We start from the raw sequence: 24127 nt of genomic DNA on the forward strand, positions 1-24127 counted from the left end.
TCACGACCTCGTGCTTGCCAGGCAGGTGCTGCGCTGCTGAGCTAAATCCCCAGCCCCCTTCCATGTTTTCTCATTTTCTATGTTTTAAAATTTGTTTTCTTCATTGATGCTTGTAAACTGCTTATGGTAGATAGCTTTCATATTAATACTGAGATGTCTTTAGGAAATGACTACTTTTCAGAGATGTCTTCTAGGTGTAGCTGACTGTTGGCTTTTGAGTCTGACTCAAGACCCTGCCTCTTCAGTTTATTTACTAAGGATGAGAGTTTCGTGCTTGTTAGGTCTAGCACCGTTTTTGGTACTGGACTATGGTATTGTTTACAGTTGGTATTGTTTACAGTCTTAGTATTAGCATACAAGGAAGAACAACTGATCACAACTATATCACTTTGGCTAAAGTAGCACAATCAATAATATATAGCATCAAACACAGTCTAGAAAATGACAAACTGTGATACCTATTAATTTGCCACCTTTAACTATAGGCACAGGATTTGTAGTTATATAATAAAATCTAAAACAACTCAGAAATTATCCACTTAATATATTGATTTTACCCTCAGGGGAAAATTTTTGAAAGAAAAAAATAGAGAAATAAAGAAGAGAAAGAGATTAGAAGCAAGGCTGTAGGACAAAGGAAGATTATCCAAGTTTTAAGAAACATGTGAAGAAGATAGGAGGGAAAAAAAAAAGGAAGAAACAAAAATAAGAACAAAACTGAAAAAAAAAATAAAAACAGTGTTCACACATGAAAAAAGAAATAGTGAAGGGAAAAACAAAGGAACAACACCAGCAAAAATACCCCAAAAGCAAAGAAAAAAAGATTTCTCTGTAATTTCAAGCCTGTGGTTGTTATCTAGGGTAGACCGTTTTGTGGTAGTGTCCAATTTAGGGCATGGCTCTGCTGTCACTGGTAGAGAAAGGAAGCAGGTGGAGCTCAGATCTGTGCTGGATGATCCCAGGAAGCTTGCAGTAGGGTTAAGGCATGATACTAGATAATCGCAGCAAGACTGCATTAGGGTTAAAAATGGGGAGCTGATTGTGGTGCTTTCAATTTTACAGAAGTTCAGGCTGACCCTGCCTTCTGGTTGTGGTGTAGGGGTCTGAGAAGCTCAGCATACAACGTTATGGGTATCCCATGCTGACTTGACCATAGCTTCCTCGCCCTGCGTGTCTCCCATTGTTGTCCCCCATCCACTGTGGGATTTCAGTACCGGGTACCATGAGATGAAGCCAACCCACAGCTGCTTCGAGTACTGGGTTCAGTGGGCCCCTTTCTGAATTGCTGTCCAGCGAAACACTTTCTCCAGGGGACACCACATTTACTTGGACTAGAGTCACTCACCAGCTGTTGTACTGCACAGCATCTACTGGTCTGTTTTTCTGGCGCGTTTTGTCCTGGAGACCTCTGGAGTCGCCCTCCCTCATTATATGTCTATAGATTTGATCTTTCTCTCATACTATGAGCCAGGAGCCAGGGAGAAAGTACAGTTTGCCCTTCTTTTTTCTACATTGAGGTCAATCTCTTCAATTTCTCTTTGGGCTCCCATTTTCCCTTCTGATCTGTCCTGGGTCCGAGGGTTCCACCTCCCTTCTTCTTTTCCAAGTTTTTATTTTCCCGTGTCTGGATTCCAAATCTAGGAGAGGTTGATGTCTTGCTGTTTACTACTCTGCCATCTTCCCAGAATGAGTCTTAGTTTTCTGAACTGTATTTTAAAGATCAAAGAAAGTAAAAATAAAAGTGAAGAGGGACATTCACTGTTTTATTTTTATATTGTTATATTTATAATAGTCTTGCATTTGTTGTATAATTTTTGAAGCTGAATTAGAAATGAAAATTGAGGCATTCATTTTACAGATAGTTTAGTTAATGAAAAAAACTGAAATGTTTAAAAAAGTAATGAATGTACCTATTTCATGTTAAAATATTTGATTTTTTGAATTTCTAAATTGATTTTGGACTGTCATCTTTCTCTCTAAAACTTGCCTTTTGTCAGTTCATTAATTGACTTGTTTTAAGCAGTAACCTTAATTTAGATTAGTCAAACAGGATAAATATATATATATGTATTTTGTCGATGCTGCATATTGAACCCTGGGCATTACAAATTCTAAACATGTCCTGCTGAGCTGTATCCTCTGCTTCTGGATAAAAGTTGAGAGGTTAAATGCGTTCTTTTATGATAATTTTAATTTTTAGTGTCATATACTGAAGTATCAAAGTTGAATACTACTCTATTAATGCCATATTTCCCCCCAAATCAAAACAGGTTTTATATTTTTACTCCAAAAGATGTTATAGGGGTTATTTTCTAGGGTTGTCATATTTTTTTCATGTACAACAGTCAATGTTTATTTATATACATTTATGTACAAGTCTACATTTATTCATGTGCAAAAATCTACATTTGTCCAAATGCAGTTATGTCATCTTCTTGTGGAACATCATCGTAACTCTGTAAACCCTGAATTTTGGCTTGAATTTCTTATGACTTCATTTCCTTTAAATTTAGAACCATTGGCCCCAATCTCTCATGGCCAGCAATAGAGCTCTCCTTAAATGAGCACTTCTTCTCCATGTAGCCTGCTCATAGTGCATTGGCAACACAGCTGTCAGTAATTTCATGCTTTCAATTTGTCTCCTGAGTCACAACCTCTTGCAGGCTAAGCGTCACAGAGTTTCCATTAAATCAAGTGTTAATTGAAGACTTACGAAGTGAGAGTGGTTATTTATTATAGCTTCAGAAAAAATTAAAACCCATAGGAATCACTGTCACCAAAGAGGTGAAAGAGCTCTACAATGAAAATTAGAGATCACTAAACAAAATTAAAGACACTACAAGATGGAAACAAACAACCAAAAAGTACTTGTGGTAGCATATGCCTGTAATCCCAGCACCCAGAAAGCTGAGGCAGGAGGATTGCCATGAGTTGGAGGCCAGCTTGGGCTATGTAGTGAATTCAAGGCCAACCTAAACTATATGGTGAGACCCTTTTTTAAAAAGTAGATGGAAAAGACTTACCATATTTATGGAATGGTAGAATTAATATTATTAACCCATTTATATCAAAGCTTGCAGTGTTTCGAATTTTTGCATGAAATCCATATATGTTACCTAGAAAAATTTATCGAAAAACGTTTTTTGTTTTTTTGAGAGAGCGTCTTGCTGTGTATCTCATACTGGCCTTGAACTCACTGTGTAGCACAGGCTGACCTCATACTTGGAGCAGTCCTCCTGCCGTAGCCTCCCTAGCACTTGAGTTACGGGCATGTGCCACCATACTAGGCATGGAGAAAAAATTTGAAGAGAAAATTTTTATTGTATTCTATTGTTACTTGTCATTACAAAAATGGAACACTAGGTTTAAAAAGATTAAAATGGCCATATACCAAAAGTAATGTTACAGATTCAATGCAATTCCCATCAAATTCCAATGACATTCTTTTCAGAAGTAGAAAAAAACAGTCTTAAATTTCATGTGGAAACACAAAACACCCAGAATAGCCAAAACAATCCTAGCAGAAAGAGCAAGGCTAGAGGCATCACTATGCCCAATTTCAAATTTATCTACAAAGCCACTGTAACAAAAACATCATGGTGCTAGCACAAAAGTAGGCACATAGACCAATGAAATACAGTGGAGGAGACAGAAACAAATCCATACAACTTACAGCCATCTAATTCTTGACAAATGGGTCAGAAACATACACTGGATAAAAGACAGCCTCTTTTTAATAAAATTTTATTTTAAAGAGGGTGAAAACAATTTCAAAACCAGATAATAGGGAAGTAACAATGATTAATACATTGTCTATTTTATTTTTAGATTAGTTACTCACAGTACAAGAGACAGCATTTAATTGTCCAAACAATATTAGTGCAAACTTTTCTTTTCATGAAGAGAAATTAGTAGTATAACTACCATATATATATGCAAATTATGTATATGTTAGAGTGTCAAGTTTTTTGAGTTCTTTATATGTTCTACCTATTAAGCAATTACATATATATAATTTGCTTTTCCTTTTTTTCTCCTTGTCCCCATCCCAGTTTCTCTTTCCTCTTCAACAGTTTCTTCCCATTTGACAATATGTATTGTACATTATTTACTCCTTCAGCTTCTCACACTACAGAGACAATATGATGCTTACACATGTGAGTCTGATTTATTTTACTTATGAGTACAGTTTTGAGTTGCACCCATTTACCTATAAAAGTCTCCAGTTTATCTTTCTTTATGACTGAGTATTACTCCATTGTATGAAAATACCACATCTTTTTTATCCATTCCTCGGTTGATAGACATTTGGGTTGTTTCCAAGATCTAGCTATAACAAATTGTCCTGCTATAAACATGGGTGCACATATATCGCCGGAGGCAGCTTCTTTTAACAAATGATTCTGGGAAAACTGGATATCCATGTTGTAGAAGATTGAAAATGGATCAAAGCCCTTCACGTAAAGGCAAAACTTTGATACTGATAGAGGAAAACATGGCAGAAACACATGTAGGCATAAGCATACTACCTGAATAGTACTCCACTAGCAGTGGAAATGATATCAAGTGTCAACAAATGGGATCTCATTAGATCAAAAAGTTTCTGCACAGCAAGGGAAATGACAGCTTACAGAATGCAAGAAAGTCTTTGCCAGCTAATCTTCCAACAAAGACTTAATAGGTAGAACACATAAAGAACTCAGAAAACTTGATACCAAATCATTAACAGCTCAATCAATAAATATTCATATGAATTGGACAAAATGCTTTTCAAAAGAAGTACAAATGGTGAAGTATGTAAAAAACGTCCATCATTTGTAGTCATAAGGGAAACACAAATCAAAACTACTTTGGTATTCTATTTTACCCCAGTCAGAATGGCTGTCATCAGGAATACAAAAAAACCAATAAATGCTGGCATGGATGTGAGGAACAAGGAGTATGACTACACTGTTAATGAGAATTTAAGTTAATTCAGCCACTATGAAATCAGTTTGGAAATTCCTACAAGAAACTCTAAAAATAGAATTACCATGTGACCCAGCCACTACTCCTTAGTTATATGCCCGATGGAATTAAGTATAGGGATGCCTGCATGGGCATGTTTATTGTGGCACAACTCACAATGGCCAAGATATGCAATCACTTTAGGTGCCCTTCAGTGGATGAATGGATAAAGAAAATGTGGCTTATATACTCGAGAGAGTTTATTCAGCCATAAAGAAGAACAAAATTATGTCTTTTGCAGGAAAGTGGATGGAACTGGGGACCATCACCTTAAGTGAAATAAGCCCATCTTAGATCAGACACATGCTTTTCCTAATAAGTGGAATCGTAAAAAGGTTGCATGGAAGTAGAAGGGAGACCATTATTAGACAAGAGGAAAGAAATGAGGGGCGGATATGTGAGCGATGTAAGGGGATAATAGGAGGTATGGATATAATCTGTCTTACCTATGTATGTATGAAAAGATCACATTGAAGTCCAATATTTTATAAAATTAATAGGCATTGAAAAATATAGTTTTAAAATGTGAAAAAGCCTGACATAGTGAAGCACGCCTGTAATCCCAGCACTTGGGAGGCTGAGGTAGGAGGATCGCTGTGAGTTCGAGGCCAACCTGGGCTACATCATGAGATCAAGGCCAGCCTGAACTGCATAGTGAGACCCTGTCTCAAAAAAGAAAAATGTGAAAAAATTACCACAGCCATACCCACTTACCCTTTAAGGCATCTTTGAAAGCTGTGAGAACCTACTGTAGCAAAACTTGGTACTCTGTGAGCATTGCATTTGTCATTTTTGAGAGAATTATATACTTGAAAATACGAAAAAGTCTGTAGATTTTAGAGAAATAAAAAAACTGTGCCCAAAGGGCCATAGTAGCTCTCCTGGCTGGCTAAACCAGATATGTTCCTGGGTTTTAGGTGCTGGAGTTCCTTCAAGAGGTGATTTTTAGGTTCTTTCTGTCGTGAATAAAGAATTGAACAAAACAAGCATAAATGGTGGCAATGTTTCACATTTATTAAAGGTAGGAAAAAACAGCCTCTGCAGAGTGAGTTTGGACCAAGTAAAAGAAGATAATAGGGCATATTTTCCTATTTTTCAGATGATAAAATTAATGATGGTAGTTAGCCAGTATGTGGAGAATTGTGGTAGGAACTCAAAACTTGTGACTCTCAACCTGTTAAGTGTGTGTGTGTGTGTGTGTGTGTGTATGTGTTTGTGTGAGTGTCTTCATCATAATCTCTGTAAGGTGTCAGGCAAAGAGATGCAGTCATGCTAGTGGTTAAATTATATAGACATCCCGACGTGGTGGTATATGCCTGTAATCCCAGTACTCTGTGAGACCCTTAGTGACTTAGATCCTGTCTCAAAAATTTAAAAAATATGGATGGTAGCTGAACTTTAAGAATATAACCATTCATAATCGCACAAAACATTAAAGATACTGCTTTTTTTCTTTTTCAAACCAGACAAGTAAGGTGCTGACGTCATAACAAAGTTTGAAGGAGATACATATATTTTGCAGTATTGCAAAACCCCAATTATCATGCTTATGAACCACAAAAGGATCAGTAAAAGTGTTCTGGTTTTGAACAAAATTAATACTATGCTACAGTACCTAGGAGTACAGGAATTTATGCTACAAAAACCTATGAATACTGCCTTCACTCATAAATTGGCGTATTTATACTTTGTGTTGCCAACAGTTATCTTAATTGAACATTTTTAGAAGAGTAACCTTCATATTACCTTTTCTTTTTTTTTTGTGGTACTGGGAATTGAATTCATGACCTTGCTCTTGCCAGGCAGGCGCTTGTGCCACTGAGCTATATTCCTAGACCTACCTTTTATTTTCTATAGATAATCCTGTTCTTGTGTGCCTTTTGGATTGGTAGAATGTGAAGTATTAAAACAATTTGTGAAAGGAGTTGGTAGGAAAGAGTAGTTTATACTTAATTGTGAAATTTTAGGGTGTATTTGCCCATGCACATGTTTTAAAGGTCCAATTGGTACCCCATTCACATAGATCTATATATTGCTTTACTTTTCTTCTAGATAGACAAGACATTTTGTGTGAGAACAGTAAAGAGGAAAATGAATAGAGAAACCCTTATTAGAGTTATTTCATTATTCTTTTTTTTTTATTTCATTATTCTTTAATGTGGTACTGGGATTGATATTTTTAAGTCTTGTGTCATATAGTTTAATTAAACTGACTTCTAAATTTTCCTCCCAAAAGGTTTCACTGGAAGAAAAAAATGCAACCATTATTTATGACTCTAAACTACAGACTCCAAAGACCCTACAGGAAGCTATTGATGACATGGGCTTTGATGCTATTCTCCGTAATCCTAATCCTCTCCCTGTGTTAACTGATACTGTGTTTCTGACTGTTACTGCCCCACTGGCTTTGCCATGGGACCATATCCAAAGCACACTGCTGAAGATCAGGGGTGTGACAGACATTAAAATTTCCCCACAGCAAAGAACTGCAGTAGTGACAATAATTCCGTCTATAGTGAGTGCTAATCAGATAATAGAGCTGGTTCCAGACCTAAGTTTAGACATTGGAACTCTGGAGAAAAACTCAGGAACTTGTGAAGATCACAGTATGGCTCAAGCAAGTGAAGTCATGCTGAAGATGAAAGTGGAAGGGATGACCTGTCATTCATGCACTAGCACCATTGAAGGAAAAATTGGGAAATTGCAAGGTGTTCAACGAATTAAAGGTAATCTATCTTCTGTTACTTTGTTGTGTAAGGCACAGTTTTTTGTTTTTATCTTTTTAATATTTTGCTTTCTTAAGCATGAGTTTAGAAACCATGGGACTAGGTAGGGTGCTTATTGTTTCACTGAAGTTTGAGGCATAGCATATTCTCAGGACTAATGTTGATAAAGTTAGTAATTATAATTAAAGATTACATGAATGTTGATCTTTAATTTAGCAGAAAAGGCAGCTATGTAGTGATTTATGGAGTTCAAAGTTGTTAACATTCTTGGAGAACTGTTAACCTGCAATATTTCTACTCGGGCATGCAGAAACTTGGAGACCATAGCAATGGTCATATCTTTTACTTGTTTTCATCTGTGTCAGTCATATTTTCTGAAAAGGACATGGTTATTTTTAACAAAAGATAAGAAGAATGGGAGAGAAATAATTATTGGTTCTGATGTGGCCCAGGAATAACTGAATTAAAATTTTTTTCTTAACTAGTCTCCTTGGACAGCCAAGAAGCTACTATTATTTATCAACCTCATCTTATCACTGTAGAAGAAATAAAGAAGCAGATTGAAGCTGTGGGCTTTCCAGCATACGTCAAAAAACAGCCCAAGCACCTCAAATTGGGAGCTATTGATGTAGAGCGTCTGAAGAACACACCAGTCAAATCTCCAGAAGGATCACAGCAAAGAAGTCCATCATATACCAATGATTTAACAGCCATTTTCATCATAGATGGCATGCATTGTAAATCGTGTGTCTCAAATATTGAAAATGCTTTATCTACACTCCAGTATGTAAGCAGCATAGTAATTTCTTTAGAGAATAGATCTGCCATTGTAAAGTACAGTGCAAGTTCAGCCACTCCAGAGACTCTGAGAAGAGCAATAGAGGCTGTTTCTCCAGGGCAATATACAGTTAGTATTGCAAGTGAAGTTGAAAATACCTCCAGTTCTCTCTCCAGCTCATCTCTTCAAAAGATTCCTTTGAACATAGTCACCCAGCCTCTGACTCAAGAAACTGTGATAAACATTGATGGCATGACTTGTAATTCTTGTGTGCAGTCTATTGAGGGTGTCATATCAAAAAAGACAGGTGTAAAATCAATACAAGTCTCCCTTGAAAATAGCAACGGGACTATTGAGTATGATCCTTTACTGACATCTCCAGAAACCTTGAAAGAAGCAATAGAAGACATGGGATTTAATGCTGCCTTGTCAGGTAATTATCACCTTTCCTTTGATTCCGCTAGCATTCTTTTATTTCCATTTTTCTGCATCATTTGGCTTTTAACAATGAGGAATGAGTCATAGGCACTGAAATTCACTTTTTGCAAACAAGTCCCATGGAAGTAGTGATGCATAGAAGGTGTTTAAGAATATTTGCATAATTACAGTATTTTAAAACTATAGACAGTAAAATCAATCATGGTACAACTATAGGATGAAATGCTCTGAAGCCATAAAACTTATAATATTAAAGATACGCCATAAGAAAGTATCTTAGATATTTGGTTTAACGGAAAAAGAAAAGCTGAAATGCTATATACTATGATAAAAATTTTATACACAGGTGTGTGATTTATATGATGGATGTATTTTTTATGTATAAGAATGAGTTAAGATTCCTGGTGAGGTATGAGCCAGAATTTTAGCAATGGTTATCTTTGGCTAGACGTGATTTTTTGGTTCCAGTGTGCTTTCCTGTGTGTTACTTTTTAAAAATATAACCATAATGATTGTGTATGGAGGTATTTTTATAATGGGAGAAGCAAATGTTATTTTAAAAAGAAAAAAGGTAGAAATAATAGGATCTTGGCTGATTTTAAATTTAAGCATTGAAATTAAACTGACTTCCCAGTCCCAAAGTATTCATATTTCCAGATAGTACTTATGTTTCTACTGAAACCAAAAATCCAGTGGAATTTGGCTATGTGAACTTGTTGTTTTGAACCCAAATTGATCCTGGCCCTGAATTATACTGAGGAATTTACCTTAGTGAACTTTCTTGCCTTCACAACTAAAAATACATATAACTAATTTTTGAACAATGTCATTAATCTTTGTTTTCCTGAGTAAAATAAAGTATAAAAATAGTAATACTTTTTAAGCTCACTAAAACTGAATAAAAAGTTTTATTAAATGTATCACTTCTTGGCCTTTTGGCTAAGATCAAATGTAAAAATTTTATTAAACACATGCCTAGATTCTAATGTAACGTAAATTATCAGTGAAAAATGACTTGGGGACAAACGAAACTTCATTTTCATATTGATGGCAGTGGTAGAAATTATATAATTCTCACCTTTTACATTTGATATAGGGCCAGGCATGGTGGTGCACGCCTATAATCCCAGCACTCGGGAGGCTGAGGCAGGAGGATCTTTGTGAGTTCGAGACGAGCCTGGGCAACAAAGTGAGATCAAGGACAGCCTGAACTGCATAGTGAGACCCTGTCTGAAAAAGACCAAAAAATAAGAAAAAAATAAAGTTGATATATACAAATTGAGCATTCCTAATATGAATATCTAAAATCAGAGGTGCACTAAAATCTGGAATTTTTTTGAGTACGAACATGGCGCCAACAAAGTAGAAAATTCCACACCTGATCTCATTTGATGGGTTGCATTCAAAATACAGGCACATCAAAAATAATGAATACTGTATAAAATTATTTCAGGATGCATGTATAAAGTATATATGAAACATAAGTGAAGTTCATGTTTAGGCTTTGGCCCTAAGGCCTAAGGGGCAAGGGATGTGGTACAGAACTTGCTTGCCATATATGAAACCCTGGGTTCAATTCCTGGCATTGGAAAAAAAAAAAAAAAGTAGACTTAGGTCCTATCCCCAAGATATCCAAAGTTTATGGAAATATTTCAAAATCTGAATAAAAACTCCAAAATCTGAAACATTTCTGTCCCCAACCCTTGATAAGGGATATTTAACCTGTAGTTCACATACCATAAAATTCATCTTTTTATTTTTTTGAGACAAGCCCTCAATATATATTCCAGGTTTGCTTTGATCTCATTATGTAGTTCAGGCTGACCTTGAACTTGCAGTGGTCCTTCTGCCTTCCACCCCTAAGTGCTGGGATTCTAGGTGTGTAGTACCTTGCCTGGCAGAATTCACCCTTTTAAGGTACATTTTCATTATCCCCAAAAGAAACTCCACATTTCTCCATAAGAAATTCCATTAGCAGCCACTCCCCCTTTCTCTTTTACTTTTTCAGCCCCCAGTAACTAAGCACTATTCTACTTTCTGTCTCTATGTTCTAGTTGCCTCTTTTTTTTTTTTTTTTTTTTTTTTCAGTTTTTGAGCCAGGTTCTCGCTATGCAGTTCAGGCTGGCCTTGTAGCCCAGGCTGGTCTCGAACTTGCAACGATCCTCCTGCCTCAGCCTCCCGAGTGCAGGGGTTACAGGGGTGCACCATCATGCCCAGCTAATTGCCTCATATAGGTCAACTCAGGCAATGTTTATACTCTTGTGTCTGGATTCTTTTATTTGGCAAAATGTTTTTAAGGCTCATCCAAATTGTAGAATATACCAGGACTTCATTTCTTTTTGTTGCTGAATAATTCTGTGTTGTATAGATATAACACATTTATTCATTCATCAGTTAATAAGAATTTTAGTTGTTTCTGTTCTTTGGCTGTTGTAATGCTATTATGAATATTGTATACAACTTTTGCACGAATATATATTTAATCTTCTATTTTTCCTGAGTATTCACCTAGAAGTGAAATTACTGGGTCATACGATAACTCTCTGTTTAACGTTTTGAGAAACAGTGAGACTGTTTTCCAAAGTAGCTGCACTGTTTTATATTCCTGCCTAGAATTCTCACTTAAATATAGAAAATCTCAAGCACTAAGATTTTGTGCTTCAAAAAGGACACACATAGTTGTTTATCAGAAAAGTCATACAGGACACCAAAACGTTAAATAGCATCCAGTACCAAAGACTGAGCAAAGTATAGGAAATGTATAATTGTTACAGGAAATGATGGTGAAACCAGAAGAAAAATTTAAATTGAACATATTGAGAGTGAAACTGTATGTATCATGTGGCCATAAAAATGACTGCAATAAGTTTAAGCAAAATTTAGTTTTATCTATCACCTCTTACATTTTCAAACCTTTTAAAACAAGTGTTTGAAGTTACATTGGTCAAAATTTCACTAATTCATGATGTTGTTGTTCTCAGAGTTCCTGTTATGTTGATATACTTTGGCATACATAATGTACTCTCATTGATGGGCACTGCAAAAATAAGTTTAGTTTTATATCAATATCATTAAAATGAGTTACTTATAATTTCCTTTGCCTCTATACATGGGAACACCATTATAATCAATTTATGTCTCATGTGGTATAAGACATACATTTTTCACATTCAAATATGGTATCTAAGCCATGCATGGTGACACATGCCTGTAATTCTGGCATCCTGGGGGGCTCAAGCAGGAGGATCTCAAGTTTGAGCCCAGCCTGGGCAACTCAGTGACTTAGCAAAACCCTGTCTCATAATAAAGAATAAAAAAGATTGGGGATGCATCTCAGTGTGAAGGTATTGGGTTCAGTCCCCATCAGGAGGGAAAAATCTGATATCTATAATTACAGTAAGCAGTGGCCTAACAAGCTTTCAGTCTGTACTTAAAAGGGAATTTTTCGCCAGGCATGGTGGTATATGCCTTAGTCCCAGCACTTGGGAAGCTGAGGCAGGAGGATTGCTATGACTTTGAGGCCTATGTGAGATACCTAATGAGTTCAAGTCAGCCTAAAGTACATAGCAAGACCCTGTAAAAAATGAAAATTTTTTATATATTTGGGTCTGTTTTTTGCAATTTAAAGTATGGTTCATAGACCAGCAGCATCAGCATCACTTGGTACCTTGCTAGAACTATACTCTCTAGCTGTGTGCAGACCCTTGAACCACAGTGTACTTTTATTATGATCATCAATATCGTCATTCTCTAAAAATAGACCTGTAACATGAAGTTAAGTCTTCACTAAATAAAGCAAACAGAATATTTGATTAAATTCCCCCTCTTAGTAGCTTTTTACTTTTAACTAATTTCAAGCTTACAGAAAAAGTTGAAAAAACAGTATAATGAATTTATCAATTTCACTCATATCCTCCATGTTAACATTTTACCATCATTCTCTCTTGGTACACATACACACACACACCCCTACACCCACAAATAATTCTGTGTGTGAATCATTTGAGAATAAGTTGTGGGCATATGGTTGTAATTTTTTTCTTTTTGTAGTACTGGAGATTGAACTACAGACTGAACTACATTTCCAACCCTTTAAAATTTATGTATTTATTTTGATTGATTGATTGATTGCTTATAGTGGGGATTGAACCCTAGAGCCTTTGCACTGAGCTCCATCCCCAGCTCTTTTAAAATGTTTATATTTTGAGACAGAGTCTCTCTAATCACTGAGTTGCCCAGGCTGGGCTTGAACTATCCTCATTCCTCTCTGGAATAATTTCTAATTATGGTCTCCAGTACAGGGAAGTCAGCTTTAATCATATGTCATACTTTAATCATAAGTAGTGTTGTTACAGCCTATAAAAAAGCTAATTAAAAGAAATGAGCCACTTAATTTGTTGTGACCTTTTAATACCTTTACTGCCTCTAGGAAAGATGGATTTATTCGTTTGGGTGTCACACTCACAGGGGTAAAGACCATAATTTTATGGATTTTTGTTTAGAGGTCATGCTAAGGTAGCTGAAAGGGACTGTTTCTGTGACTTAATACTGTATTTCCAGAATATGAAAATTGCAGATAGTAGTCCAGGTACCTAAAATAATAAATTTTTCTGAAACAAGACATAAAGTGATTGGCAGTTCAAGCTTTTGTTTTTTTAATATTTTAAATTCATAAATCTTGAATTATGATGGAAGCTTCTGGCTAGATTAAAATAATGGTTCAGGCCCAGCGTTGTGGTTGCATGCCTGTAATGCCAGTGCTCAGGAGGTTGAGGCAGGAGGTTCACTGTCAGTTCAAGGCCAGCCTAAAGTACAGAGTGAGACCCTGTCTCAAAAAGAAAAAAAATAGTGGTTGTATTCAAAGCCACAGCTTTTATCTTTTGGTGAGTAAGCCTTCTTTTTGTGTTCTTTAAGATAACAGTGGTACTGTTTAGTAAATTGTATCTTCCGTGTTCTAAATAATGCCTGCACTTTCCAAAGTCACCTATGACCAGATACTGACTAATTTAGGAGCTCTGAAAATCTAGTCTTTTACAATTGAAAGTATGAAAAAAAAAAAAAAAACAATTGAAAGCATCCTTTGCTATTCCTGGACTGGCTGCATTGGTGTCAGCTGGGAGTTTCTTTACAATGGAGAGTCTCAGGCCCCACCCTCAATGTACAGAATCAGGATGTGCATTTTAACAGGATTGCCCAAGGCGATTCTAGGTGTATAAAATTTAAGAGACTTTGTTACACTGAGTTGAAAAGTCCACATCATTATTCTTTAGGAAAATGATCAGGCCTTTGTTAAATTTTCTTCCAAAGATACTTTTTTCAGCATCCTGAAATATAGCTCTGCTATGCAGGGGATGCTTTGTGGGCTAGCCAGATAGACCTCAACTGATTTTTTTGGTTCAGTGGGGAGAAAGAACAAGCTGGATTGGTTAGTGGAAATTTCCACATGTCTGTTTTCCTTTTATCTGCAGGAGAGGAGAAACACTTTCGGATTTTCAGGTGCAGAGATGTGTTAGAATATTTTTTCCCTTCTTGGGAAATGATTAATACTGCACTGGGTAAACTGAAACAATAGCAGATTTTCTGAGATATGGAGGAGATTTTGTGATGATAGAACTTCCACAGTTTATAAATATTCTGTCTAGAGATTCTCTGAATACTCTTTTGTCTAAAATGATGATAACTTAGGACTTATTTCTTTTTTTTTTTTGGTTTTTCTCTGGTACCGGGAACCGAACTCACGACCTTGCGCTTGCCAGGCAGGCGCTTTGCCGCTGAGCTAAATCCCCAGCCCCTGGGACTTATTTCTTGATTCTTCTTTAACTGTCTACAAAGACATTTAAAATTTTTAAAATAGATTTACTTCTACTAAAAATTGACACCATGCAGAATTTCCTCTATTATTCTATCCTGCCTAACCCCACTCCTCAGAAGTACTCCCTGTTGATAGCCTGGTACATAGCCTCCTAGGTTTTGTTATGCATGTTCTCATATGTGCATACACCTCAGACTTTTTAAATGATCGTTCTATAATTCTCTTTTGTATATTGCTTTTTCTTCCACTACAGACAGTAGGCCTTCCTTATCCATGGTTTTATTTTGTACCACTTCAGTTACCTGTGTCAATTGTAGACTGAAAATGATGTATTTTGACAGAGACACAGAGAGACCACATTCACATTGCTTTTAGCACAGTATATTGATATAATTGTTCTCTTTTATTGTTAATTTTGTATTATGTCTAACTTACAAATTAAACTTTATCTTAGGTCTGTATAGAAAAAAGTAATATTATATAGTCCTATTCTATCCAGTTTCAGGCATCCACTGGAGTCTTGAAATACAGTACGGAAATCATTAGCATAATTCTAAAATTTCATTATAAGAACCATCCATTAGCTAACTGCTATCCACCTGGGGTTGGCAGTAGAGATAAAGACTGGAGGAACTTGATGTCAGTAAAGTCTGACTATTCACTCAGCTCAGACTTTCCTGGAAACTGAGTGGGCGGTATTGGAAGTCAAAGCTGGTAAAGGGTAAAGATGACATATTTCTTAGGGGCTTGTAGAAAGTTACTGGTTTTGAGAGAGGGTAGGGGGATGGAGGGGAGGGTAGGGGATTGGGAAAAACAAGTTATATCGTGTACCAGTACAAATTCTCTATGATGAATATGATCATTATGTATATCTAAAATGTACCAAGAAAATCTGATTAGAGAAAAAGAAACTAGCTGCTTTTGAAGATGTGGGTTTGCCATACCTGAGGGTGTCGATTGTTATGTGTGATAAGGTTGTAGCTGGTAACTAATAAGTACCACAAATGAAAAGCATCTTTCTCTTTCTACCAGACATAAATGAGCCATTAAGAATGATAGCTCAGACCTCATTGGAAATGCCACTTTTGCCCTCAACTAATGAATTAAATAAAAAGATGACACCAGTTCATAACAAGGATGAGCAAAAGACTTCATCTAAGTGTTACATACAAGTCACTGGCATGACTTGTGCTTCTTGTGTAGCAAACATTGAACGGAATTTGAGACGAGAAGAAGGTAAGATGTTTTTTAAACTTTAAAAAATTTTTCATACATACATATAGTTTGATTATATCCATCACTCTATTACCATCATTTATACTCCTCTACCCTTTCCTCCTTATTCCCTTCCTGAAGGTAAGACACTCTTAAAGCTTGTTACTTTGTGTACTTATTTGAGAACTCTGTCCCTTTTGTTTTCTTAATGTGCTTGTATTCATGTTTGATACTTGCCAAGAGCTCATAAGGATTATCAGTGATACACGCACAACCCTGATTTCCTGCTAGCCATTTTTGTGTTATTTAATTTACCTCCTGATTAAATTTTAATGGCAATGAAATTTATAGAAAGTAGCAGGAGGAAAACACGGTGTTGTTATTCTTCATGAACCATGGCTCCAATAGATTTTAAGAAACATAAAACTTTCTGTTAAAGCTATTTTTTTAAAATTTTAAATTAAGTTTATTGGTACAATTTATATATACATAAAGATCATATTCATCATAGGTAATTTGTATATGATATATTTTGATTCCTCTTTTTTCCCTCAATCCCCTCCTCTCCTGTGAACCCCTTTCCCTCCCTTTTACAAAGCTTTGTTTCCATTTTATTCTTTTTTTAAATCATATTTTTTCCTTTTCGCTTCCTTCCTTTCCCCTTTCCCCCTTCTACCCTTGTCCTTCCCTCTCCCTAGTTCCTCTTTCCTTTTGAATAGTTTCTTCCTATTTCACAATATCTATTGTGCATTTTGGTCCTTACTTACTCTTTCAGTTTCTCACACCAAGGAGACAATACATGTTTTATACATGTATGTCTGATTTATTTCAATTAAGAGTATGATGTCAAGTTGCATCCATTTATGTAGAAATAGCTCAAGTTTATTCTTCATGGCTGAATAGTACTCCATTGTATAAAAAAACATATCTTTTTTACCCCTTTCTTGATCGATGGGCATTTAGGTTGTTTCCAAGATTTAGCTATTACAGACTGCCACTATAGACATGAATATGCATATATTGGTGTGGTATGATGCTTTTAATTCTTCTGGAAAGATACCCATGGCTGTTTGGAGTTCTATATCCTTCATTTATTTATACATCAAATTCTTTATCCATGTTTGGGAAGTTTTCTGCCATTACTTCTGAAAAGGTTGTTTTTTTTCATGGCATTTGTGCTCTCTCCAGCTTTCTCACTGACTCCAGTAAATGTTATGTTGTTCTTATTTGCTTCATCTTGCAGCTGTTGGATTGCTTTTTCATGGTCCCTTGCTGTTTTTAAGATATCTTTATTTTTGTGGTCAGTAGCCACAATCCTGTTTTCTAGATCTGATCTTCTATCTTTGCCTTCATTCAGTCTGTTGTGTATATTTTCATTGGAGATTTTAATCTCCAGAATTTCTGTTTGAATCTCTTTCCCATTCTTTCCTATTGCTGGGCATTAGTGGTTCCTATTGTTTTCCTAAGCTGCTCTATTTTTAAAAAATCTGTGTCTGCTCTAATGTCTTTCATTTTGATTGTCACTTCTTTTTTTCCCTAGAGGTTATTTTTCTGTAGCCTTATCTATGTGTTTTATTTTAACTTCTGCTGCCATCATATCAGAAAGTTCCAGTGGGTGGCTTCCAGTTTCTTCTGTCTCATTATGCTCTGGACTTGCCCTGGGTGGGCTGGAGGTCTTGGGTTACATTTTGCTTCTATGTCTTGTCATTTTTAAATTTTTTTGTTGTAGAAAGTTGTATCACTAGTACCAAGGTTTCCCTAGGAAATGTCTATTCCTCAGGAATGTCATCTAGGTATAGTTGGTCTTGGTCTTTGTATGTATCCCAAGAAACTACCTTCCCATTTTATTAAGGATGGGAAGTTGTTATTTGGCTCAGCACCCAGTCCTTTGGTACTGGACTATGGTGGTGGTTATGACCCCAGACAATAACAGTGTTACCATACAAGGGAAAAAAAACTGATTCTAACAGGTATAACATCCTGGCTAAAGTAGTATAGTTAGCAATAACAATAGCGTCAAGCACAGCCTAGCTGCTGCCAAACTGGGAGCTATTCACCTGATGCCTTTAACCATCAGAGCAAGTTCTGTAATTATATGTCAAAATCCAACGTATACCAGGAGCTTGTATGCAGTGATTTTTCCCTTAATAGAGTGATTTTACACAGTAGTAGGGTGGTTTTTAGAGGGATGGGGGACAAGAAAGAGACATGAATGAGGACAAATATAGTAGAAGGCTGGAGGGCAAAGGATGATCACCCAAGTTTGGGGAGCTGGAGGACACAGGAGAGAAAGAAGGCCAGAAGTACCAAAACAGTATTGAAGTGAATTAGAAAGAAGAGACAATGAAAATGTCATTAAATCAAGAGACATAGTTTAGGAAAGAGAAAAGATGGATAGAAGAAAATAAAAAGAAAGGTAAGAAACTTAAATAGTGAAAAGAGAAAAAGAAAAGAAAAAGAAAGAAGATAAAAACCCCAACTAGATAGAAAAAGGAATACAAATCAAAGTAAGCAAGAAAAAAAAACAATAAAATTCCTCTGGTGTCCTTAGTTCTATGGTAGCATCCAAGGCAGATCCCAGAAATGTGCTGTGTAATCCTGCCAAGTTTTTTTTTTTTTTTTTTTTTTTTTGGTCTTTTTGAGACAGGGTCTCCCTATGCAGCTCAGGCTGGCCTTGAGCTTATTTTGTAGCCCAGGCTGGTCTTGAACTTATGACAATCCTCCTGCCTCAGCCTCCCGAGTGCTGGGATTATAAGCATGCACTACCACAACCGGCAGTCTTGCCAAGTTTGCAGTCAGATTTGTGCAGCATGAGGGGCTTATCTTTGACTCTGGATGTCGGGGCTGGGACTAGTCTTAAGTGAACAGTGTTCTGGCTATCCACTTGTCCTTACCATGATTGTCTCTAGGATGTTCTCCCTGTTGCTGTGGCACCCTCTGGTAGGGAAAGTTGCTTTCACACCTGTGTACAGGCTGCTTGCCTGTTTATGCAGAACTGTTATGGCCCTGTGGCATAAACAGGCAAGCAGCCTTGGCCTGCAGACGGACAAGGGCACGTCTTCCTCCCAATGACCAAAATGTAAGGGGAGTCTCTGGTGGGGAAGAGAGAAAACGGTACAAGGTCCAGAAAGAGCCAACTGTGCACAGGTCAATGTTTAGCACCAAAATTAATAAGAAAATACACACACACACAGACACACACACACAAAGAATAGAGGCTGGGCTCTGTGGCACATGCAAAGGATTGGGGGATATAGCTCAGTGATAGAGCACTTGCCTAGCATATGTAAGACCTGGGTTCAATCCCCAATACTGAAAAATAAATAGAAAAAAATAGTTCTAAGTACACTTTGAATTTATATTTACATACATACTTACATAAATGAATCAACTGATATTATTGAAATTTAAAGAAATAATATTTCTCTTCCATTTCTATTTGGCTATGAATTACATTAAATTGAAAGAAGATTTTTCTCTGTCTCCCTCTGCCACCCCTCCCTCACTAGTGGGCATTGAACCCAAAGTCTGTCACTGAGCTGTATCCTCACCCCTTTTTATTTTTTAGTTTGGGACGGTGTCTTCCTAAATTGTCCAAGCTACACTTGATCTTTTGTGTTTCCTATCATAGCCTCCTTCGTAGCTGGAATTAAAGATTTGTGCCACCATCCCTGGTATCTATACCTTTCTCTTATTACTGATTCTTTCCTGTAAACTGATCATCTGAGTCATTTTGGTAACCACAAAGTCCAAAATGTAAGTAGTTTATATAGATAGTTATACTAGGTACTTTTAAAACTAAAATTTGTTATTAAATTAATATTTAATAAGTTTCTCTTTGTTATCAAATCCCAGAGCTAGTCTATGCACTGTTGATCCCCATTATCTGTAAGGTAGCTACCAAGTACCATAGATTCCTAGGAAGGGCTGCTATTTCTGCTATGTGGAATTAATCATCTTTCTGGCTGTTGCAGCAATATCTGGCTTACAGGAAGTGGAACAGTTGTTAACAAAAGTTTTTAACAGCAAAGAGCTTTTCTGGCATAAAGTGAACTCCTTTGCTGTATTAAGAAGTTGTCTGGCACTTTTTCCCCTCTAGGAAGGAGAGCTTTTAAGATTAGTGTATATAAGACAGTAAAACTTGAGAATTTAAGTAATGACTATTACTTAAAATTTGATAATATTATAATGTGTACAATGGCTTATGCTTATATTCTTTGCTACAATTGCAATGGTTTCTTAAGGACTCTTGAGAACTAGGACTCTAGCTAATAATCTAAAATTCTTTATTAAGACATAGTCTTTTTAAAAATTTATCTTTAATTAAGTTTATTGGTATACTTTAGATATACCTGGTGATCACATATATTGTAGGAATTTGTACCTATAGATGATATATCTTGATTCCTATTTTTCTTCTCATTCCCCTCCCCTCTGTTCAAGCCCTATTCCCCTCCTTCCTCATGGAGCTTGTTGCTATTTTATCCTTCCTTTCTCATTTTTTTCTTACCCTTTCTTCCTTTCTCCCTCCCCTTCCCTGGTTCCCCTTTAGTTTTGAACAATTTCTTCCTATTTCACAATATATATTAAACATTGTGGTTCTTCTTTACACTTGCAGTTTCTCACATTGGAGAGAAACTGTGATATTTACACATGTGTGTTCCATTTATTTTACTTAAGAGTAGGGTGTCAAGGTGCATTCATTTACCTAGAAATATCTCAAGGTTATCCTTCTTTATGGCTGAGTGGTTCTCCATTTTGTAAAAAAAAAATCTTTTTTATCCATTCATTGGTGGATGGGCATTTGGGTTGTTTCCAAGATTTAGCTTTTACAAATTGTGTCACTATAAACATAGGTGCTGTGGTGGATTGACAACTGGTGGTCAGCTTGTATTACCCAGCTAAACTGAACCAGTGTGGTGCTGAGTGTAGGAGGTCCACCTGAGGATTGTTGCCAGTAGCATAAGAGGCAGAACGGGAGAAGCTGTTGTGAGGCTGTTGGGAGCTGCTCGTTTTCTTGGGCTATTCTGCTGGAGGACCTTGTCATGCTGGCTTTCCTGATGAACTTGGCTGTTCTCATCAGGGAAGGAGCTGAGGACCTTGTCACTGAGAATGGCTGCAGTTCACTTTAGGGGAGCTCTGGTTCTCACTTTGAGCATCGCTTACTAGCTTTGGAGGGAAAGGTGGTGCACTGCTCAGTCTCCTGGAGAAGCTAGTCATACTGGCTTTCCTGAGAGGAACTCAGCTTTCCTCATCATTGCAGGAGCTCAGAGCCTCACTGTCGCTGAGGATGGCTGTGGCACTTTTCGAGGGGAGCTCTGGTTCTTACTTTTGAGCATCACTTTCTGACTCCAGTTTAGATCCTTGAGCCTGCTAGCACAGATCGTTCGTCCTGCTGGCACAGACTTTCTAGCTTCCACCACTGACCTTTGGGCCTTCCCTGCGTAGATCCGTGAAACAGGCCTGCATGAGACATTGTTGTGGGCTGTAGACCTCCAGGTGGACTCATGGGAGGCATTGTCATGGGTTCTAGGTCTTTAGCTGAGTCATGTAGTACATTACCATGGATCCAGGCCCTCGGCTGGATTTTTTGGTCTTTAGTGTGTGGACAGATTCCCTGCACTCTCTTTTTTTAATGATTCTTTGGGTGACTATTATAAATAGTCTTGTAAAATATGTGTCCTGTATCCTATTGTTTCCCCTTGCAAAACACCAAACTACAGCAGGTGTGCATATATTAGTGTGGTATGATGCTTTTAGGGGAATAGCTGAGTCAAATGGGGCCTCTAGTCCTAGTTTTTTTAGGACTCTCCACACTGATTTCCACGGTGGTTGCACCAGTGTACATTCCCACCAGTAGTGGAGAATGATTCCTTTTCTCTCACACCCCCACCAGCATTTGTTATTGGTTGATATCTTTTATTGCAGGAATCGAACTCAGATCCTCACACTTGCCAGGCATGTGCTGTGCTGTGGAGCTGTATCCCTGGCCTGGTTGATTTCTTGATAACAGCCATTTTTTCTGGAATGAGATAGAATCTCAGCATTGTTTTAATTTGCATCTCTTGAATGACCTGTGATGTTGAACAGTTTTTCATATATGTATTTGTCATTTGTCTGTCTGAGAAGTGTGTATTTATCTCAGATATCCATTATTGAATTGGGTCTTTAAACTTGGGGGTCTGATTTTTTTCAATTCCTTATATGTTCTAGATATTAGTTGTTTGAGGAACAATTGGCTAAAATTTTTTGTACTCTGTGGGTTGTCTTTTTTTGTTGTTTTTTTTTTGTGGGTTATCTTTTTATTCTGTTGGTGATTTCTTTTGTTGAGCAAAAAACTTTTTAATAAGATGTGATACCAGTTGTTGATTTTTTTGTAGTATTTCACATGTAGTTGGGTTTTCTGCATGAAGTCTTTGCCCAGACCTATGTCTTTAAGAGTTTACCTTTTCTCTCTTCCAGGAGATTTAATGGATTTAATGTTTCTGGTTTTTTTTTTTTTTTTTTTTTTTTTGTTTTTCTCCGGTACCAGGAACCGAACTCACAACCTTGCACTTGCCAGGCAGGCGCTTTTGCCACTGAGCTAAATCCCCAGCCCTAATGTTTCTGTTTTAATATTTAGATCTTTGATCCATTTTGATTTTAGTTTAGTACAAGATGAGATACATGGGTCTAGTTTAATCTTGGGCAACTGGAAAGCTGGTTTTTGTAGCCTCTTTTATTGAGGCTTTCTTCAGTGAATGTGTTTGGCCCTTTTGTTGAAGATAGGGTGGCTGAGTGTATTTGGAGTTGTTTCTGCATATTTTAATCTGTTCCAGTGAAGCTCAGGTATGATTTTTGCTCACATCATGCTGTTTTCATAAGAGTAGCTTGTAGTATAATTTCAAGTCAGGATTGTCATATGCCCTGCCTTACCTTTGTTGCCCAGAATTGCTTTTGCTCTTCTGGGTCTCCTCTGTATCCAAATAAATTTTAGAAATACTTTCTCTAGTTCTGTGAGCTATGCTAATGTTATTTTGATTTGGATTGCATTAAAACTGTATGACAAATTTGGGAGTATGGCCATTTTCACTGAATTGGTTCTTTGTACCCAACAGTAAGAGATATCTTTCCATTATCTGATATCCTCTTTGATCTCCTTTTGCAGAATACTGTAGTTTTCAATGTAGATATCTTTTTCTCCATTTTTCAGATTGATTCCTAAGTATTCTATGTTTTTGATGCTATTGTAAAAGGTATGATTTCCCTAATTTCTTTCTCAGTGAGTTTGTTATTTTTGTACAGGATTGCCATTGTTTTTTTTTTGTGTGTGTGTGTCTTTTTGAGACAGGGTCTCTCTATGCAGTTCAGGCTGGCCTTGAACTCACTTTGTAGCACAAGCTGGTCTTGAACTCCCAACAATCCTCCTGCCTTAGCCTCCCGAGTGCTGGGATTACAGGCATGCACCTCCACACCTGGCCTGCCATTGATTTTTGAGTGCTGAGTTTTTAAACAACTACATAGCTGAATTTGCTTATTAAGTCTACGATCTTTTGGTGGAGTTATTGGGGTCTTCTATGTAGAATATCATGTCATCCATAAATAATGATAATTTACTTCTTCCTTTCCTGTCTTTATACCTTTGATTCCTTTCTGTTGTCTAATTGCTCTGGCTAATGTTCTAGAACTATATTGAATAGGAGAGGTAATAGTGGACATCGTCGTCGTGTACCTGATTTTAGAGTGAAAGCTTAGTTTTTGACCATTTTGATGATGTTGGCTGTTGGTTTGTCATAGATGGCTTTCAGCAGATTGAGGTAAAAACCATCTATTCCAATTTTCTGTAGGTTTTTTTTTTTATGAATGGGTGCTGGGCTTTGTCAGATGTTTTTTCTGTATCTGTTGTGATGATCATATTTTTTTTTCCTTTGGCTTTGTTAATATGTTGTATTACATTTATTGATTTGTGTATGCTGAACCATCCCTGCATCCCCAGGATGAATCCTACTTGGTCACGGTGTATAAACTTCTTGATGATTTGTTGTATTCTGTTTCTCAGTATCTTTTCAAGGATTTTTGCATCCATATTCATTAGGGAGATTGGCTTGTAGTTCTCTCTTTTGGTTGGGTTCTTCTCTGGTTTTGGTATCAGGGTAATGCTTGCTTTTAGGA

At 36.8% G+C, this 24127-nt stretch overlaps 1 protein-coding gene across 3 annotated transcripts in view; it reads left to right on the forward strand.

Moving 5' to 3' along the window:
• Nucleotides 1-24127, forward strand: part of Atp7a (ATPase, Cu++ transporting, alpha polypeptide) — a 160255-nt gene that overhangs the window by 70640 nt on the left and 65488 nt on the right. For all 3 annotated transcript variants that reach the window (XM_005412629.2, XM_005412628.2, XM_013508826.1), the window contains exons 3-5: nt 7244-7733; nt 8219-8944; nt 15794-15997. In XM_005412629.2, coding sequence (XP_005412686.1) covers nt 7244-7733; nt 8219-8944; nt 15794-15997 — 1420 coding nt within the window. The remainder of the gene's footprint in view (nt 1-7243; nt 7734-8218; nt 8945-15793; nt 15998-24127) is intronic.

The sequence above is a fragment of the Chinchilla lanigera genome, unplaced genomic scaffold (genome assembly GCF_000276665.1).
Source record: "Chinchilla lanigera isolate Chin_1 unplaced genomic scaffold, ChiLan1.0 scaffold00156, whole genome shotgun sequence".
NCBI classification, from domain to species: Eukaryota; Metazoa; Chordata; class Mammalia; order Rodentia; family Chinchillidae; genus Chinchilla; species Chinchilla lanigera.